Source organism: Capricornis sumatraensis, chromosome 2 (assembly GCF_032405125.1).
Source record: "Capricornis sumatraensis isolate serow.1 chromosome 2, serow.2, whole genome shotgun sequence".
In the NCBI taxonomy this organism is placed as follows: Eukaryota; Metazoa; Chordata; class Mammalia; order Artiodactyla; family Bovidae; genus Capricornis; species Capricornis sumatraensis.
This window is the reverse complement of record NC_091070.1, coordinates 131,496,830-131,514,818: the sequence shown is the minus strand read 5'-3', so window position 1 is coordinate 131,514,818 and position 17,989 is coordinate 131,496,830. Positions and strand designations below refer to the sequence as shown.

Sequence of the window (17,989 nt, the reverse complement as noted above, 5' to 3'; positions counted from 1 at the left end):
GAGGAAAGCTTTCTTATCTCTCCTTGCTATTCTTTGGAACTCTGCATTCATATGGGTATATCTTTTTCTCCTTTGCCTTTCACTTCTCTTTTCTCAGCTATTTGTAAGGCCTCCTCAGAGAACCATTTTGCCTTTTTGCATTTCTTTTTCTTGGGGATGATCTTGATCCCTGTCTCCTGTACAGTGTCACAAACCCCTGTCCATAGTTCTTTAGGCACTCTGTCTATCAGATCTAATCCCTTGAATCTGTTTGTCACTCGCATTGTAAGGGATTTGATTTAGATCATACCTGAATGGTCTATTGGATTTCCCTACTTTTTTCAATTAAGTCTGAATTTGGCAATAAGGAGTTCATGATCTGAGCCACAGTCAGCTCCTGGTCTTGTTTTTGCTGACTGTATAGAGCTTCTCCATCTTTGGCTGCAAAGAATATAATCAATCTGATTTCAGTATTGACCATCTGGTGATGCCCATGTGTAGAGTTTTCTCTTGTGTTGTTGGAAGAGGGTGTTTGCTATGACCAGTGTGTTCTCTTGACAAAAGTCTATTAGACTTTGCTCTGCTTCATTCTGTACTCCAAGGCCAAATTAGCCTGTTACTCCAGGTATTTCTTGACTTCCTACTTCTGCATTCCAGTCCCCTATAATGAAAAGGACATCTTTTTTAGGTGTTAGTTCTAGAAGGTTTTGTAGGTCTTCATAGAACCGTTTAACTTTAGCTTCTTCAGCATTACTGGTCGGGGCATAGACTTGGATTATTGTGATATTGAATGGTTTGCCTTGGAAACAAACAGAGATCATTCTGTCGTTTTTAAGATTGCAACCATACTGCATTTTGGACTCTTTTATTGACTATGATGGCTATTCCATTTCTTCTAAGGGGTTCTTGCCCACAGTAGTAGATATAGTGGTCCTCTGAGTTAAATTCACCCATTCCAGTCCATTTTGGTTCTCTGATTCCTAAAATGCTGATGTTCATTTTTGCCATCTCCTGTTGGACCACTTCCAATTTGCCTTGATTAATGGATCTAACATTCCAGGTTCCTATGCAAAATTGTTCTTCATAGCATCGGACTTTCCTTCCATCACCAGTCACATCCACAATTGGGTGTTGTTTTTGCTTTGGCTCAGTCTCTTCATTCTTTCGGGAGTTATTTCTCCACTGATCTCCCATAGCATATTGGGCATCTATCAATCTGGGAGTTCATCTCTCAGGGTCCTATCTTTTTGCCTTTTCATGCTGTTGATGGGATTCTCAAGGCAAGAATACTGAAATGGTTTGCCAATCCCTTCTCCAGTGGACCGCGTTTTGTCAGAACTCTCCGCCATGACCCGTCCATCTTGGGTGGCCCTACATGGCATGCTCACAGTTTCACTGAGTTAGACAAGGCTATGGTCCATGTGATCAGTTTGGTTAGTTTTCTGTGATTGCGGTTTTCATTCTGTCTGCCCTCTGATGGATAAGGATAAGAGGCTTATGGAAGCTTTCTGATGGGAGAGACTGATTGAGGGTGAAACTGGTTTTTTTTCTGATGAGCAGGGCCATTCTCAGTAAATCTTTAATCCAATTTTCTGTTGAAGGATGGGGCTATGTTCCCTCCCTGTTATTTGACCTGAGGCCAAACTATGGTGGAATTAATGAAGATAATGGCAACCTCTTTCAAAAGGTCCCATGCAACACTGCTACACTCAGTGCCCCCAACCTTGCAGCAGGCCACCATCAACCCACACCTCTGCTGGAGACTCCTGGACACTCATGGGCAAGTCTGGGTCAGTCTCTCGTGGGGGTCACTGCTCCTTTCTCTTGGGTCCTAGTGCACACAAGGTTCTGTTTGTGCCCTCCAAGAGTGCCCAGTGCCCAGTGCCCAGTCCTGTGTAAGCTCTGGTGGCTCTATGATGGGGTTAATGGCAACCTCCTCCAAAAGAGCTTATGCCATACCCAGATCTGCTGCACCCAGAGCTCCTGCCCCTGCAGCAGGCCACTGCTGACTGATACCTTTGTAGGAGACACTCAAACATAGTTCTGGCTCAGTCTCTGTGGGTTATCTGGGTCCTGGTGTGCCCAAGGTTTGTTTGAACCCTCTGAGTGTCTCTGGTGGGTATGGGGTTTGATTCTAAACGCGATTTCATCCCTCCTACCATCTTGCTGGGGCTTCTCCTTTGCCCTTGGACGTGGGTTATCTCCTCAAATGTGGGGTATCTCCTCAATGTGAAAAGCCACCACCAAATGGAAGATATTAACTACTTGATGACCTGGAGCACATAGCCCCAGGCCTCCTGGAGTTGAAGGAGTGATAAAGTTAACCCCAGTGACACCACCCTGTTACCTCACTGTCAATCAGTCAGAGAACTGTGCCTGAGTTGATCACAAACTCTGTGACCCCTTCCCTCACTTGGCCATTTTTGTCAGTCAGTAAAGAATCTGCCTGCAGTATAGGAGACCTGGGTTCGATCCCTGGGTCGGGAAGATCCCCTGGAGAAGGAAATGGCTTCTCCAGTATCCTTGCCTGGAAAATGTCATGGACACAGGATCCTGGTGGGCTGCAGTCCATGGGGTCGCAAAGAGATGGGCACGACTGAGCAACTAACACTTACTTATTTACTAAAACCCTTCAGGAGCTGGGGATTTTTTTATGTGCCTGAGCCACCAGTCTCTCTGCATGACTCTGCAATAAACCTTTCTCTTCTCCAAAGTCTCACATTTCAGGTTGTTTGGCCTTACTGTGCCTTGGTCATATGAATTCACACTAACAAGGTGGCCAGACTTCACTGTTCTTGTTACATTTTCCACAGCCTTTGCTTTAGAATAAAAAAATTCCTCCACACCGAAGCTTTTTCTTTGTTGACAGTTCAACAGTCTCTATATGTTCTGCTTGCTTCTGTGAAAGTGAGTGTAAATACACAACAGCATTCTCCGAATCAGAGGAAAGAGGAGTATTTTCCTTAAATATATGCCTTGCAAGTGTGGCCCCATCGACATTTATTGAACTCCAAGACAGAACAGAAGCTGGAGGTACACAGATGAATAAATAGGTTGTCTGCTCTGAAGAGCTTAAGAGTCCACCAAGCGATGGAGCTTCCTTTCAGGAGACTGGGAGTTGCCTTGCATTTGCAGCAGCCATTGACGAGCAGGACTTGCAGAGGAGGCCCAAGCTTGGCTCTGGAGCCCAATGGGCTCATGAAAGCTCCCGCACCCCCTTAGTGTTTGCCACTCGGGAGGCGCCTCTTCTGCCATTCCCCTTACTTGATGCCCAGAGACGATTAAAGATCCTTTTCTAGTACCATAGCGGATACATCACAAATCAGGACTTCAGACTTCAGCGCTTCTGCCCTCACTCCCTCCTAAGGAGCCACTGCGCCCTCCAGCGGAGAAACGGCAGTGGAACTCCAGGGGCCGCCCCTAAACTCTGGACACCTTAAAGTCCTCCTTAAGGAGCCAGCTGTCTCCGACACCTCCCCTCGTGGAGTCCCGCCCCGACGCGCCTCGTCTTGTGGCACCGATTGGTTGGCTCCTGTGCGTGAAGACGTTGCGTCGTGGGGCGGGGCGAAGCAGCGTTGACCACAGGGCCTGTGTTCTGTGTCCTCGGCCGCCGCCCCCGCTACCGCGGTGTATCCGCCCCTCGCCTGCCTTTAGAGGGTACAGGCGACAGCCGTTTCTCTGGGTGGTCGCGCAGCCGCCAGACGTCTCCGCCGAGCTGCTTTTCCTGGCTGGCTGCTGTTCTCCGCTGGGTCCAGGCCGGGGGGGTGGGGAGTAGGGAAAAATGGCGCCGGCGCCCCAAGGCGTTCGGGAGGAGCCGCTGCTGGAGTGTGGGTCGAGATTGCTTTCCCGGCTGCTCTTCCTCGCTCAGGCAGTGGTGCTGCTGCTGCCAGCCGCCCGTGCAGGCCTCTGCCCCGTGCCCTGTTCCTGCCGCATCCCGCTGCTGGACTGCAGTCGCAGGAAACTACCAGCGCCCAGCTGGAGGGCGCTGTCGACCTCGCTGCCCCCCGATGCCGTCAGCCTGTGAGTAGAGTTGCTGGGCGGGGACCAAAGGAAAGCGGGGAGAGTGGGTGGGTGCTCCAGCTCCCAGAGGGGCAGGAGAGATGCCTGGCCGGGGGGTGCGGCCGGGAGCCTAAGTTCTAAAGGGAAATGCCATTGCGGTGTTGTGAACTTTTGGGGAGGATGGTGGGAGCCTGAAATCCTGGTGTTAAGGTTCTGGAGACTTGTATGAAAACCACAGTTAAAATTCTTGGGACCAGGGAGTATGTGATTCCTGGGCTGGGAGGAGTTGGGGCGGGGATGTTGTCAAGGGCTCACTGGTTCTGGGCACCGGCATTGGCTCTGAATGGTTGGGGCTCCTTGGCCACTTTGGGCTGCATCATCCAATGTATCAGCTTGAATGATCCCCAGGTATGTGGTTTTATATCCTTATCGTAAAGGCTTATCTACTCTTTTTTGGCTGCCGTTCACGTTTTGGCAGGTTTTGTGCTGTTTTTGATATTTAACTGGGTTAAAACTTAATGTGTTACTACATCCAGTACTACCTTGAACAAGCATTTTTATAAATAGCATTTTTGTTCTACTTTAAGAGTCATTGTAAAGAAGAAGGCTTATCCTTGACAGAATTAAGTGATGTGCATTTCCTTGTGGCAAATAACCTAAAAATCAGTACTCTTTGTTTATGTATAAGAAGCAAGTACAATGGTTGGATGAATTCTTCTGGAGACCACTGCTGAGTGCTCATCTTGACAGGCGTGTGTTAGACAGTGGCACCTGGAGAGTTCATTAGTCTGAGTCAGCCTGATGGCATTAGGAACAACAGTAGATATTAAATGCTGCAATTATGGAGCTTCTTAACCACTAACATACAGTTATTTTCCTGCCACTAACTGAACAATGTATTTATTAATTGACAGACTTCTAATAGAGTCATCTCTGAAAAAAGTCCTGTCACATACATGAAAAATAGCTCGAGGTGTGGCTAAAAATAGCTCGGGCTGCTGGTTGTTTGACAGAAAACAACAAAATTCTCTAAACAATTATCTTTTAATTAAAAAACAATAAAGAAATGGAATACAAACAGAATGTCTTTCTTTGCAGTGGTTAAAGCATTTATACATTTGTAAATAGGTTATGTTAGGAAAGAAAGCTACCTCGTAAATTCCTTGAGGAAATTGTCAAATTTCCAAATGTCATAGATCTGCAGTGTAATACGGTGTTTTCTGTTGTTTTATGATAGTGACACCTTTAACTAATTCTGATTCTGTTGACACAGATAAAAGGTAAAAATTTATATCAATGTGCAACATAGTCTGAATTAAACCTAACATAATATCTTAGTAATGCAACAAGTACCTTTTCCTAAGAAATTCTTGAAACAGCTATCTGATTATGACAAACTAAATCTGGTGCAGGTTTAAAAACAACACAACTTCATTTAGCTGTAATTGAAATAAATGTGGCCTACTTTTCAAGCTCATCCATTGGTAGATAAACAATAATTAGAAATAGTTTCATGTTGGATACATTTATTTTGTGTCAAGGCTTGATTTTTGTGTAATGAAGACAAATTGCCCAAAGCCAAATAAAATTCAAAAATTTTAAGTGTCTTCTAGTGAAATTGACATTTTCAGTTGAAGTGAAATGCCTTGGAGAGCAATTTTCTTGAAGAAATGTAACTGGATGGAAGTCTTACATTAGCAAAAGAACTCTTAGGATATTAAAAGATGGGATTGTGCTGTTAAAACTGAGTAACATTTTTTTAAAAATCTGTTGCTTTCAGCTATGAAACCACCAGTGCACGTGGGTTTATGTATTTTTGAATCTTTCAAACACATGCAGTGCTTTAAATTATTAATGATTCAAACTCAAATGCTCTAACTTGTAGTCATCAGAAAGTTGGTAGACAAAATTCATTAATCCTGGGTTCTAAAATGTGTATCTGTCCCCAGTTACAGGCTTCCCAGGTGGCTTACTGGTAAAGAATCCACCTGCCAATGCAGGGGATGCAGGTTCGATCCCTGGGTTGGGAAGGACCACTCCAGTATTTTTGCTGCGAAAATCCCATGGACAGAGGACCTGGCGGGCTACAGTCCATAGATTCACGAAGAGTTGGACGTGATTTACTGACTTAATATAAACGCCCCCAGTTACTGACACAGAGCCCCTGAAACCCTTGTAATTTCCAAAGTGATAGGAGAACTAGGAGTGCCTTTCATTTTTGTTTGGCCTTTGACCCTGATTTCTGACACAGAGCTCATACATCTCTTAGAATTTTCTGGGTGATAGGAATGTCTTTTGACCAAATGAAGTGACTTTTGGTTGTCTCCAGGATGGTTTCAGGATGGGGGCTGGTCACCAGAAAGACTGAGCCGTGATTAGAAGCTTGGAACTTTCAGCCCCATCTCCCCTCCCCATCCTCCTGAAAGAGGAGAGGGGCTAGAGATTGAGGTAGTATTTGATCGTGCCTGTGTGATGAAGCCTTCATATAAGTCCTAAAGTATGGAGTTCAGAGAGCTACTAAGTTGGTGCAGGTTTAAAAACAACACAACTTCATTTAGCTGTAATTGAAATAAATGTGGTCTAAGGAAACAACACAACTACATCTACTGGGTGGTATGCTGTGAGGGTGGTGCATCCAACTTAGTAGCTCTCTGAACTCCATACTTTAGGACTTTTATGATGAACACATCTTCTGGGTGGTATGCTGTGAGGGTGGTGCATCCCAACTCCATGGAGACAGACAGAAGCTCCTGCACTGGACCCTTCTGGATCTCACCCTCTGTATGTCTTCATCTGTGTCCTTTATTGCTTTTTTTATTAAATAGTAAACCAGTAAATGTAAGTAAGTGTTTTCCTGAGTTCTGTGAGCTGCTTTAGCAGGTGGTTGAATCCAAAGAGGTGGGTCTTGGGAACCTCCAGTTTATACCAGGTTGACAGAAGTTGCAGGCAACGTGGGGACTTGTGATTAGTGTCTGAAGTGGGAGGCCGTCTTGTGGGACTGAGCCCTGAAGCAGTGAGGTCTGCAGTAATGCCAGTTAGTGTCAGAATCGAATTGCAGAATATCCAGCTGGTGAAGGATTGGGTGGTTGTTGGGGGGAAAAAGCACACATCTGGTGTCAGAAGTACTGTATGTGTGAGTAAAGGAAAAAACCAGTGACGAAAATTTATTGCTTGACCAAACTTTAGTCAGGCTCCTGAACCTTATCTTGAACCACTTCTGCACATTCTTGTAAAATGTAGTTTTAGCAGTATCTCTACTGAGTCAGTGTAGTGGGAATCCCCCATCCTCAGTATCTGATCAGATTCCTCCACCTATACCACCCTCCAGGTGGTATTTGATTACCCTGGCCTGTCTTCAGCAAGAATCCTGTTGGGTATTTAGTTAAAAACCCCCTTACCCTGATGTTTACTCTTAGTAATTTTCCATTCACCAACCCTACTTTGCTCCTTAGCTGTGAGTTTTCTCTTATTCATGGAGTATTCAAAGTTAAGCCCAATCTCTTTTCCCAAACTTCAAAACTTCTTTGCAGTGGTTCCTATATGGAGAAAGCCTTATCCCCCAAAGTCTTCCTTACCATGCTTTAACAAGTATCATTGAATATTTTTTTCCTTTTAACAGTTTGTGGTGCCACAACTCGGGATAGGATCAGATTCATCATTGGACCCCCGGACCTCTCACCCAGGACCCTAAGTGCATACCTTTGAAGTCGTTATCTTCACTCCTGACTGGTTGATCGGGGATCCATTGGTGAGTCCGACTCCTGAACCATTGCACCGGACAAACATCTGTGGAAGCTGGTAAGGACAGATTTAGATTTTTAAGAGTCTGAGTACAGTTGACCTTGAACAACATGGATTTGAACTGTAAATAAATACTCCAGTACTACATGGTCCATGATGAATCCACAGATGCAGAACCTTGAATACAGAGAAACCTCATGTTTGGAAGGCAATTACAAGTTACCTGTGGATTTTTAACTTTGCAGATGGTTGGTGCCTCTAACCTTCATCTTGTTCAGAGGTCAACTGTATGCTCCAGAAAAATGGGAGAGAGTGCTAGATAAACACAGGCTGGGTTAGAGTCCCAGGTTCTGTGTTTGTAAGAAATCTCAGTTAGAGTCCTAGGCTTCTTCGTTTGAACTGTACTTACTGGCCTGGAAATCTCTTCTTCCTGGCTCTGTTTTTCCTGAGTGGGGATTATTCCTTGACTCCTGACGCTGGAAATCTTTCCTCCTGGCTGTCTGTGAGGCCGCTCTCTCTCTTGGGTCCTACTTCTTCCATGAGAGCTTATCAGATGGCCCAAGCCCCCTTCTTGAATCCCTGCTGACTCTGTCTGCATCCATTCTTGTTGGCATGCTTTTATTGAGGATAATGTGGAATTTCACTGACTTCTTTGGGAAACTTGAGATCTTTCTACACTGGCTCCTCTAAGCCCTCTCCTTTCTCTTTGCTTCTGCTCCTCCTTTGCTCTCACCGCCTTCAGTCTTCCTTCCAATTCTCTTGAATCCTATGCTACATGTGTGCGTGCTAAGTCACTTCAGTTGTGTCCGACTCTTTGCAATCCCAGAGACTAGCCCGCCAGGCTCCTCTGTCCTTGGGGTTCTCCAGACAAGAGTACTAGAGTGGATTGCCGTTCCCTTCTCCAGAGGCTCTTCTCACCCAGAGATTGAAACCATGTCATGTCTCTTACATCTCCTGCATTGGCAGGCAGGTTCTTTACCACTAGCGCCACCTGGGATATGTCTCCCTCAAAATCCCTTCATCCTTCATCCCTGTGTCCACCCTGCCAAACCTTTTTCCACCTCCATCTTTATAGTCGCTTGAACTTTGGATCACCTGCTCTCCACTGGAGACTATAAAGGAACTTAGGGACCCCCAAAAACAACTGAAAAAGGAAAAGACTAATTGGAAATACTCTGGATGTTTTCACCAGTTGAATGGGCTTTGGAGACATCCAGATAAGTCTCTTGATATCTCCTCAGTCAACACCTAAAAAATTTGGTCCATAGTCTCCATATGATTATATATCAGGGCAAGGGAAGTGGTCTGTACAAAATCAGTAAACAGATAACCTTAACTGGTCCCATTTGCCATAAACACAACTCACATAAAAATACAGTGAAAATACAAGAGGTTATTATTTTATGTAAACCAGTGAGTTTATATTTCTGTGTTTACTAACTTATGACTAAAATTTTCCTGTGAAAACTGAGATCTCTTAGAACCTGTGTGTATGTTTATGTAGGTCTGTATATATGTTGTAGATACGTGAATTTTTCTATTTCTAGATGATATTACCAAATTTATAAAATCTAGGTCTGTTCAAATTGGCTTAGAAATGAATGAGCAATTACGTAAGTATTCCTGGTGCAAAACTAGAATCCCAGAGTTTTATTGGGTTATTGATCTGCCCCTTTTAAGATCGGCTCAGTAGTTGTGGTGCGTGGGCTTAGTTGCCCCAGGTCATGTGGGGTCTTCCTGGACCAGGGATAGAATGCTTGTCCCCTGTAAGTGGATTCCTAACCATTGGACCACCAGGAAAGTCCTTCCTGTGCCTTTGCCTTCTAAGTAATCTTTGTAGGAAACAAAGATTTTGTATCTTACCAAAATAATTTCTTGTATTTCATGTTGTCTTTTTCAGATCTTTGATTACTCTAAAAAATTGAGTTTTCTCTTATTAGAAGAGCTATTTTTTTTTTTTAAGCAACTGTGACTTTCTGTATTTGGCTTTGAAATCTTTTCCTACTTTGTTTAAATGGATAACTAAGTATTGTTTCACAATGACCTGTGATCGTAGTCAGATTTTTAAAACTTTTTGATATTTTTAACCTCACAAAATCAAATTCTGAATGGAATCTGTTTGATTTCAAACTAACTTTGAGACTTTCCAGAGGGTCCCTGGAATATCTCAAAGGTTATGTCTCTCACCTTGTAAAAGGATATGTTAAACTAATTAGGTTTATTTGATATTTTAAATTACATGAAAAGCATAGTAAATAAATGAGGACAAACCTTAGGTTATACATGTATGGACATAAGTTACTAATATTCGTGTTTCAGAAAAGTTACGAAGTTCATAGAGATATGAAACAGCCTTGTTGTCTGGTTATTAGGTTGAAGTATTGTATGCCACAGAGATAAATAATTTTCCTTATCAAATGAACTCTTCATCAGAACTTTAATCATAGCCATTTAAAGTCTTTTTTCATTCATGAACAAGTTGTTGTTTTACTCTCCTTCTCTGAAAGTATAAACAGTCAGCCACAGGCAAGAATGCATCAGGAAGGCCATGCCACAAGACTGAGAATTTCCAGAAGTAATGAAGCTGAGGAATTGATAACACTGTTAACCCAGGATCAAGTCGAATAAGAATTCATTACATCAGACTGATAAACTAATGAGAACGGTTATAATTTTTTATCACTCTTTATTTGAAGCAATGCTGGTTCTTTAATGCTTTTTTCTTCAAATTTAAATAACCGTTTTCTTTTCTGTTGTGTTATGTATAGCTTACAACAGTAATACCTTTGTGAACAAAGAAGAAACAGTTACTTTTTCTTCCTACCTGGTTCTTCCAGAATTCAGAAACTTTTAGCTAGTATTCTTATTTTCATGACAATGTAGTAATTTGAATAAGTTCAATAATATGCTCTTGTAACAGGATCCAACTTGGAAATGATTGATATATTACCATGGCTTTGATTGAAATATTATATTTAAGAGTGAACTGTGTATGGAATCTGGTTTAAGCTACCAAGGTAGAGTTCATGGACCAGTATTCTTGGGAAAACTGGCCTGGTATCTGGCTGATAAGGTTCCCAACCTCATAGATGAGTAAGGAAAGTTGCTTCTGGGCCGGCTCAGGACCCTTAGGATATCTTGCGGACCCCAAGAAAAGCAAAATTCACCTGAATCATTAGGAGTGGGAGATGAAGTCTGGTGGCTACTTCCTGAGCTGTCTTCCTAGCCTCAAGAGGCTTTTAAAAGCCTAATCTGAGTTTTCTTTCAGCAGGTTTCTTATATGGCCTACTTATGTGGTCAGTCACTATTCCTGCTGCAGTTATGTAAATAATCAGGACAAATCTAATGAGATCAGAATTTGTAAGCAAGAATTAAAAGGTTGACTGTAGAGAGAAAGTTTTTTGTTTCACTATAAAACTGTAGTGCAGTCTTGTGAATTCTGTCTTGCACATTGGCCAGTCCTTACCACATTCTCAATTCTGGTTTCTTCTGATATCTGGCTATGACGCTCCAAACTGATGTTTCCAGTTTTTCTCCTACCCTCCTGATGTGGCATCCCTGAGAACTACAATTGCTCTTTTCCTGAAACTGTGCAAGATGAAGCTGGATGACTTGGTATAAACTTGAAAGAAAAGACCATGACACCTTGCATATGGGCAACCTCTGTGCCTTCTGAACACTTAGTGCCATCACCAGAGACATTCAAACTGCAAACCAGGACGCTTCTTCAGGTGACCACTGCCATCCTCACTCTACCATTAAGAGATGCTTCAAGCTCAAATCTAAGAATGCCAACTGGCTGCGTCTGGGTTGAGAAACTGGGTCTCTCGCTATTAATTTTGGTTTCTCTTTTGTTTTCATAGAAACTGCCATTATTAAATGCTTGACTGCTGGCACCATTGAGCAAATATCCACTAAAGCCAAGTCTCCACAGAAGGTTTACCCTGGTCCTTAATGAGCAAAAGACCACTGAATGAGAAAATAGACTTAATGTTTTTCCTTTCCTTGAACAGAAAGGGGCCTGACAAAGATTCTTTGACTAAATTTTAATTGGACTCCTGAACCACCTTCTACTAGGCTCATTTGTATAGTTTCTTGTAAAATGCAGTTGTAGCAAGAATCCTGCTAAGTCAGTTTAGCAATAAACCCCTGATATCTGATCACCCTTGACCTGTGATCTGGTTTCTCATCTTCTACCACCTCTCAGGTGATGTCTGATCACCATGGATCGTCTTCAGCAAGAATCTACTTAGGTCTGTTTAGCCAGAGCCTCCCCTTACCCTTGTTTCCAGTTTTCCATCCACTGACCTTGTCTGTCCACTCTGCTTCATGGCTATGAAGTTGTATTAGCCCATGCAGTATTTGGAGTTGAGCTCAATTTCTTCCCCCACTGCAGAATTTCATCATTTTAGCCCCTGTACTCATAGAGAAAACCTGCATCACCTTGAATAAAGTCTTTCTTACCAGGTTTTAACAAGTGTCATTGATTATTTTTTCTTTTAGCACAGGGAGTTTTTCCTGGACATTTGGTATCACAGGACTGAGACTTGCTAGAATGGACCTGGCTCATGGAAACATGGTTTGGGAAGAGAAAGGATAAAAGGCAGGGGATGCAGAACCTTTGATTCCTGGGAGAGCATGTGGTCACCCATGGTATGGAGCAGCGGCTTTGCTGCTCTCAGTTACTAACGGTGAAAGTTACCAATGGAGTTTAGAGATGGATCCAATTCCCAGCATGTTGGTCTACTGGATGCATAAGGACATGGAAACTAACAAGAAGAAGGTGAAATGTTTAATCTCTTGGTTATTGTGATAACCAAATTATAATAGCTGACATTGAAATAATGTAATATGCTGCTGCTGCTGCTGCTAAGTTGCTTCAGTCGTGTCCGACTCTGTGTGACCCCATAGACAGCAGCCTACAAGGCTCCTCCGTCCCTGGGATTCTCCAGGCAAGAACACTGGAGTGGGTTGCCATTTCCTTCTCCAGTGCGGTGAAGCAGTGGGCTTCCCTGGTGGCTCAGATGGTAAAGCATCTGCCTGCAATGCGGGAGACCCGGGTTTGATTCCTGGGTTGGGAGGATCCCCTGGAGAAGGAAATGGCAATCCACTCCAGCACTCTTGCCTGGAAAATCCCATGGATGGAAGAGCCTGATAGGCTACAGTCCATGGGGTCGCAAACAGTCGGACACGACTGAGCGATTTCACTTTCACTTTCTCCAATGCATGAAAGTGAAGTCGTTCAGTCGTGTCCGACTCTCTGAGACCCCATGGACTGCAGCCTGCCAGGCTCCTCTTTCCATGGGATTTTCCAGGCAAGAGTACTGGAGTGGGTCGCCATTGCCTTCTCCTTGTAATATAATGAATAAGAGCTAAAATTGAAATCAAAAGCGAGTCCTGAGTCAGACCGTGATGTTGGACCAAGGTCAGATTTCACTAAGCAGAGCTTTGGTCATTGGCACAAAGCTGCCCACCAAGGAAAAAATTATGCAAGGACAGCAGAAACTATCTCTTAGACCTCTGGTCACCAAGAATGTAGCCAGGGTGGGAGGAGAGGAAAACCAAGAAACTACTGAAATCAGGGAGTACAGTGTGAAGAAATTTGCTTTTGTGGATCAGTAATACCAGCTTACTGAAGACCAAGGAGTACCCTGAAGAACCTTTGTTAAAATGGATTGTGGAGTAATTAATTTAGGCGCAGTATCTGGTTTTAGATGCTACAGTGGGGAAAAGCATGTTTGAGTTGATGAAGGACCCACAGCTTACCATGAAACAATCACTAATGGCCATATATGATTCAGACACAGAGCAGTTTATTCCTGAGGGAACAGCCACCCTAATGGACAGAAGCCACTGTAAGCTCTCTTTATGCCTGAAAAAGAGGACTGCCCACCTCCTCCAATAAATATCAAGTGAAAGCAAACAGTGTGTTTCGTATATAAGCCACGTGGGTTTATCTTTCTGATAATTGAGATAGTCACCTGCTGAATATGTTTGTTACCCAGTCTCTGGTAAATGCTGTGGTTGAGGGGGAGCTCTTATATGGGCACCCCATATAACCTTACTGATGCAAAGCCAAGGGACAGATGTGGAAGCCTTTTGCATTTGCTGCTTCAGCTTGCCCTTTGAATCTTACATAAGTAAGTGAGTGTCAGTTGCCCAGTCGTGCCTGACTCTTTGCGACCCCATGGACTGCAGCCCATCAGGCTCCTCTGCCCATGAGATTTTCCAGGCAATGATACTGGAGTGGGTCACCATTTCCTTCTCCAGGGGATCTTCCCAACCCAGGGATTGAACCCAGGTCTCCTGCACTGGAGGCAGATTCTATACCTACTGAGCTACAGGGGATCTTACATAGATGCCAATAAAAACATTAGGTTAGTAATAATGAGAAAAGGCAAAGGAGAGAGTCAAGGAACTGATCTTAGCAAGGTGAACATTTTTAAACAGGTTTTAGAAATGTGGGGAATAAAGCAAATACTTTTAGCAAAACAAAGGAAATAGGGAACAATCATGGGATCCAACCCATGGAAAGCAGAATGGAGAATGGAAGGCCTTAAGATGACTTTTAAGAAATGGGATGAATAAAATGGACTTTAGTGGGGTTAAAACAAAGGCTTTAATCCTGCACTATCCAAGGCTGGGCAGGCTGAAGAGACCTCTTCCTGATCCCTGAAGAGTAAAGGGCCTTGAATCTGCTCTGTTTAGTTTGAAGAAGTCTAAAAGTCCAAAGACTGAGATTGCAGTGAGAAACGTGACCAGCAAATGCTTGAGTCATTGGTTAGGTAGATTAAATGGGATAAAAATTGACCCAAAGGGGGTCTTCTCTGGCAGTCCAGTGGTTGGGAGGCCACGCTTCCCACTTCCACTGCAGGGAGTGTAGTTTGAACCCTGGTCGGGCAACTAGTATCCCGCATGCCTTGTGGCATGGATGAAAAGAAAAAAAAACTGACAAAGAGGACCAGGGTCCCTTGGCTCAGCCTATGGTGGGAGTACCCTGAAACCTTTTGCAGTAGAGTGGATAATAGAAGGCAGAGAATTTCCCAGGAGTTTTTGATAGGAGACTATCTTGTCCTGTGGTACCAAAACCATTTGTGAAACCTGATGCAGCTGAGAACATAAAAACATAAGGGTTGATAGGATTATGAAAGTAGGAATGTTTAAACAGGCTTTATGTAAAAAAGCTGTATCTCCTTTATCTGAATATTTTATGGGAATGGGTGTTACATCTGGATGGGGATTGCTTCCCTTACTTAGTATTATAAAATGAAAACCTGTTAATATCAGCCCTAGTGGAGGCTACAGTTAAGAATGTAAGGTGAAAGTTTGTAGGAGAATGATATGTTTGATCAGATTTTTACCTGATTATATAATGAGGATGGACATTGTGTCTGATCAGGGAATGTTTCTTCTACCACATAGTATCATAAAACAGAAGGCATGTAAATCTACCCTTCAAGCAATATTAATTGGACCTGCTAAGTGGGAGCCAATGAGATGGACCTTGGCTTGCTATTGCACATTAATTGAAACTGCCACTATGACTAAAACTCATAAAGTAATCTTGAAATATGAAATACTCATGATGTCTTGCATAATGTCTGATAAACACTCCAGGGGAGGGCAGTGCCCAGAAGAGCAATAAAGTGGAAATGGCTTACACAGGATCATACTGCCTGGGGAATGTGAGGAGGAGATCCTAAAGAGTAGGGAGCCTCTTTTCCCCTAGGACTGGCTCTGGAACTATGTGAGGAGCTGCTGGGTTCTCTTGTCACCTAGCAGTGTCCTATAACTGACCAACAAAGAGTTGCTTAGTTTTTGAATGACAGTTGCAAGGTGAATGGACAGCATCCTATTTGGAAGGCCACCACTGATTGAAGAATGTAAGGACATTAGCTGAATGGGTTGAGTTGCATGCTGTTTTCCTAGAGTCGTCTTCTTTCCTAGAGTAAGAATTGAACAGTGGTAAAAACCCTGTGTTTGAGTTTGACTCATGGGCAGTGGCATGTGACCAGGCCATATGGTCAGGCAGAAGAGCAGTGAAAACCTGGCCTATGTAAGGGATGCCCTTAAGGGGCAGAACTCTGGGAATTACTGTGGAAATTTGAAGGGTGCATTAAAGTAGGACTTTCTTGATGCCCACCAGGAGAAGCCCCTTCTAGGTTCAGAGGTGAATAGGATCAATAAGTAAATATGCCTATGTGCTTTCTTGAGGTGCCCACCTGGGTCCCTGGATGAGTGGATATGGGGATACTGCAGGAATGCAGAGATAGTCTGAATCTATAGACAATTTTCTTGTACCCCTGAGGCACAAAATGATGGTAATCATTGACAGAATAATGTTCTGTCTTTAAGCGAAAGAGACAGAGACAGCAGATGGTTATGTCAGATTGCTCTGGTGGAAAGGCTTGAACATAGCTGGTAAGTGAGCCTGGTGCTGATAGGCCTGAGGGGCTACAAATGAGTCCTGATAGAGTAGACACTGACTCTGGACCAGGCTTTGTTTACTTGATGGTAGATGCCAATGTTCAAGGGTGCTTTAAAAGAACCAGAAAGTGAAAGTTAAGTCGCTCAGTCGTGTCCGACTCTGCAACCCCGTGGACTGTAGCCCATCAGGCTCCTCCATTCATGGGATTCTCCAGGCAAGAATACTGGAGTGGGTTGCCATTAACCAAAAGAGAAGATAATTGTACCAATTTGGATGGTTGGCCATCATCTCTTCAGACCAAAGAATATACCTTATAGCTCATAATGTCCCAACAGTGGGCAGAGAGAGATCCTCCTCAGGGTACTAGTTTGATGGAGAACTGGAATGGACAATTAAAACATTGGTTATTTAAGATGGGGGAGATAAAGACATGAAGGGCTGGCTTATTATATACCATCAAAATGTACTCACAACATGGGGTGTGGTTAAAGGAGTGGCTGTACTCTAATAGAGTTCTCTTTTGGTGAGTCCAGGGAAGAGGGTATGGAATGACTATGCAATTTTTACCAAGGGAGAAGAATGCTGGTGTAATAACTATACTTTTTTCTTTCTTCTCCATATCATATCAGCTTTTTTCACCTGCTTGATGCAGTGGTTACCAGGACCAGAGCTGCAGATATAAGTGCTGGAAATGGATGATTCTTAAGGAAGAAACTATAATTTAAAATTTGGGGTCAGGGTTGCTAAGTGGGGTGTGTTGTGCTTTCATTCCATCTCGCAAAATTGAGGTCAACAGTGAATGTCTCTGTATTCCCTCGTGGTAGAAATAGCCCAGTAGTTCTGTACCTATGTAACCTTACCCTAAACGAATGAGTGGATTGAAGGGGAGGAACTTGCTAAACTAGTATTGCTGTTTGCTATCTAGATCAGCACAGTGGCTGAACCTGATGTTCCTTCTAAAGCTGGAAGAGTTTGGGTTGGAAGAGCTGAAGATAAGGAAATAAATGGGTTGTTACAGTGAGAGAAATCCAGTATTAACACCTCAGAAGGGCTCAGAGTAGTAGATGATATCATATCTTAGTTCAGTTATACCAGACAACTAAAAGAATGAAATCGTACGTTTGCCTAGACCATACCTGCATTTGGAACCTGACAAGATTAACTGGAAGCCTGCAAACCCAACTGGCCTTGGCTGGAAATTTATTTTTCATATCATATGATGACATGATCCAGTTATTAATGACTGACTGGGATTCTGACAATGTGCCAGTGTCTTTTTTGAGTTGTGTGTCATTTTGCTGTAAAGGGGATTGGCCAGAGACCAAGAGTGTGGGCTGTGAAATACAGAAAATATGTGAATTGATCTCTGCCCCTGGTTCCTGGCACAGAGCTGAAACCCCTGTGATTTCCAAAGTGAAAAGAGTATTTGGAATGCCTACTGGTCTAATATTTGTTCTTTGACCCTGATTCCTGACACAGAGCTCCTACATCTCTTGGGATTTCCTGGGTGATAGGATTGTCTTTTGACCTAATGAGGTAACTGTTGGTAGGCCCCAGATAGCTTCAGGATGGGGGCTGGTCAGCAGAAAGACGAAGCTGTGGTTAGAAGTTTGGAACTTTTCAGCTGCATTCCTCTGCCCCCCTCCGTCCTCCTGAAGGAGGAGAGGGGGTGGAGATGGAGGTGGTACTTGATCATGCCTGTGTGGTGAATCCTCCATAAAAATCCTGAAAGTATGGAGTTGAGAGAGCTTCTGAGTTGATGAACACACCTGCTGGTAGGTATGCTGTGAGGGTGGTTCATCCCAACTCCACGGGGCCTGAAGCTCCTGCACTGGACCCTGC

The 17,989-nt window shown here is 43.5% G+C and overlaps 1 protein-coding gene across 1 annotated transcript in view; it reads left to right on the top strand.

The window, feature by feature from the left end:
• Positions 1-3,760: 3,760 nt before the first annotated feature.
• LRIG2 (leucine rich repeats and immunoglobulin like domains 2) overlaps positions 3,761-17,989 on the top strand; it is a 65,089-nt gene continuing 50,860 nt past the window's right edge. The window contains exon 1 of the mRNA XM_068964992.1: positions 3,761-3,999. Coding sequence (XP_068821093.1) covers positions 3,761-3,999 — 239 coding nt within the window. The remainder of the gene's footprint in view (positions 4,000-17,989) is intronic.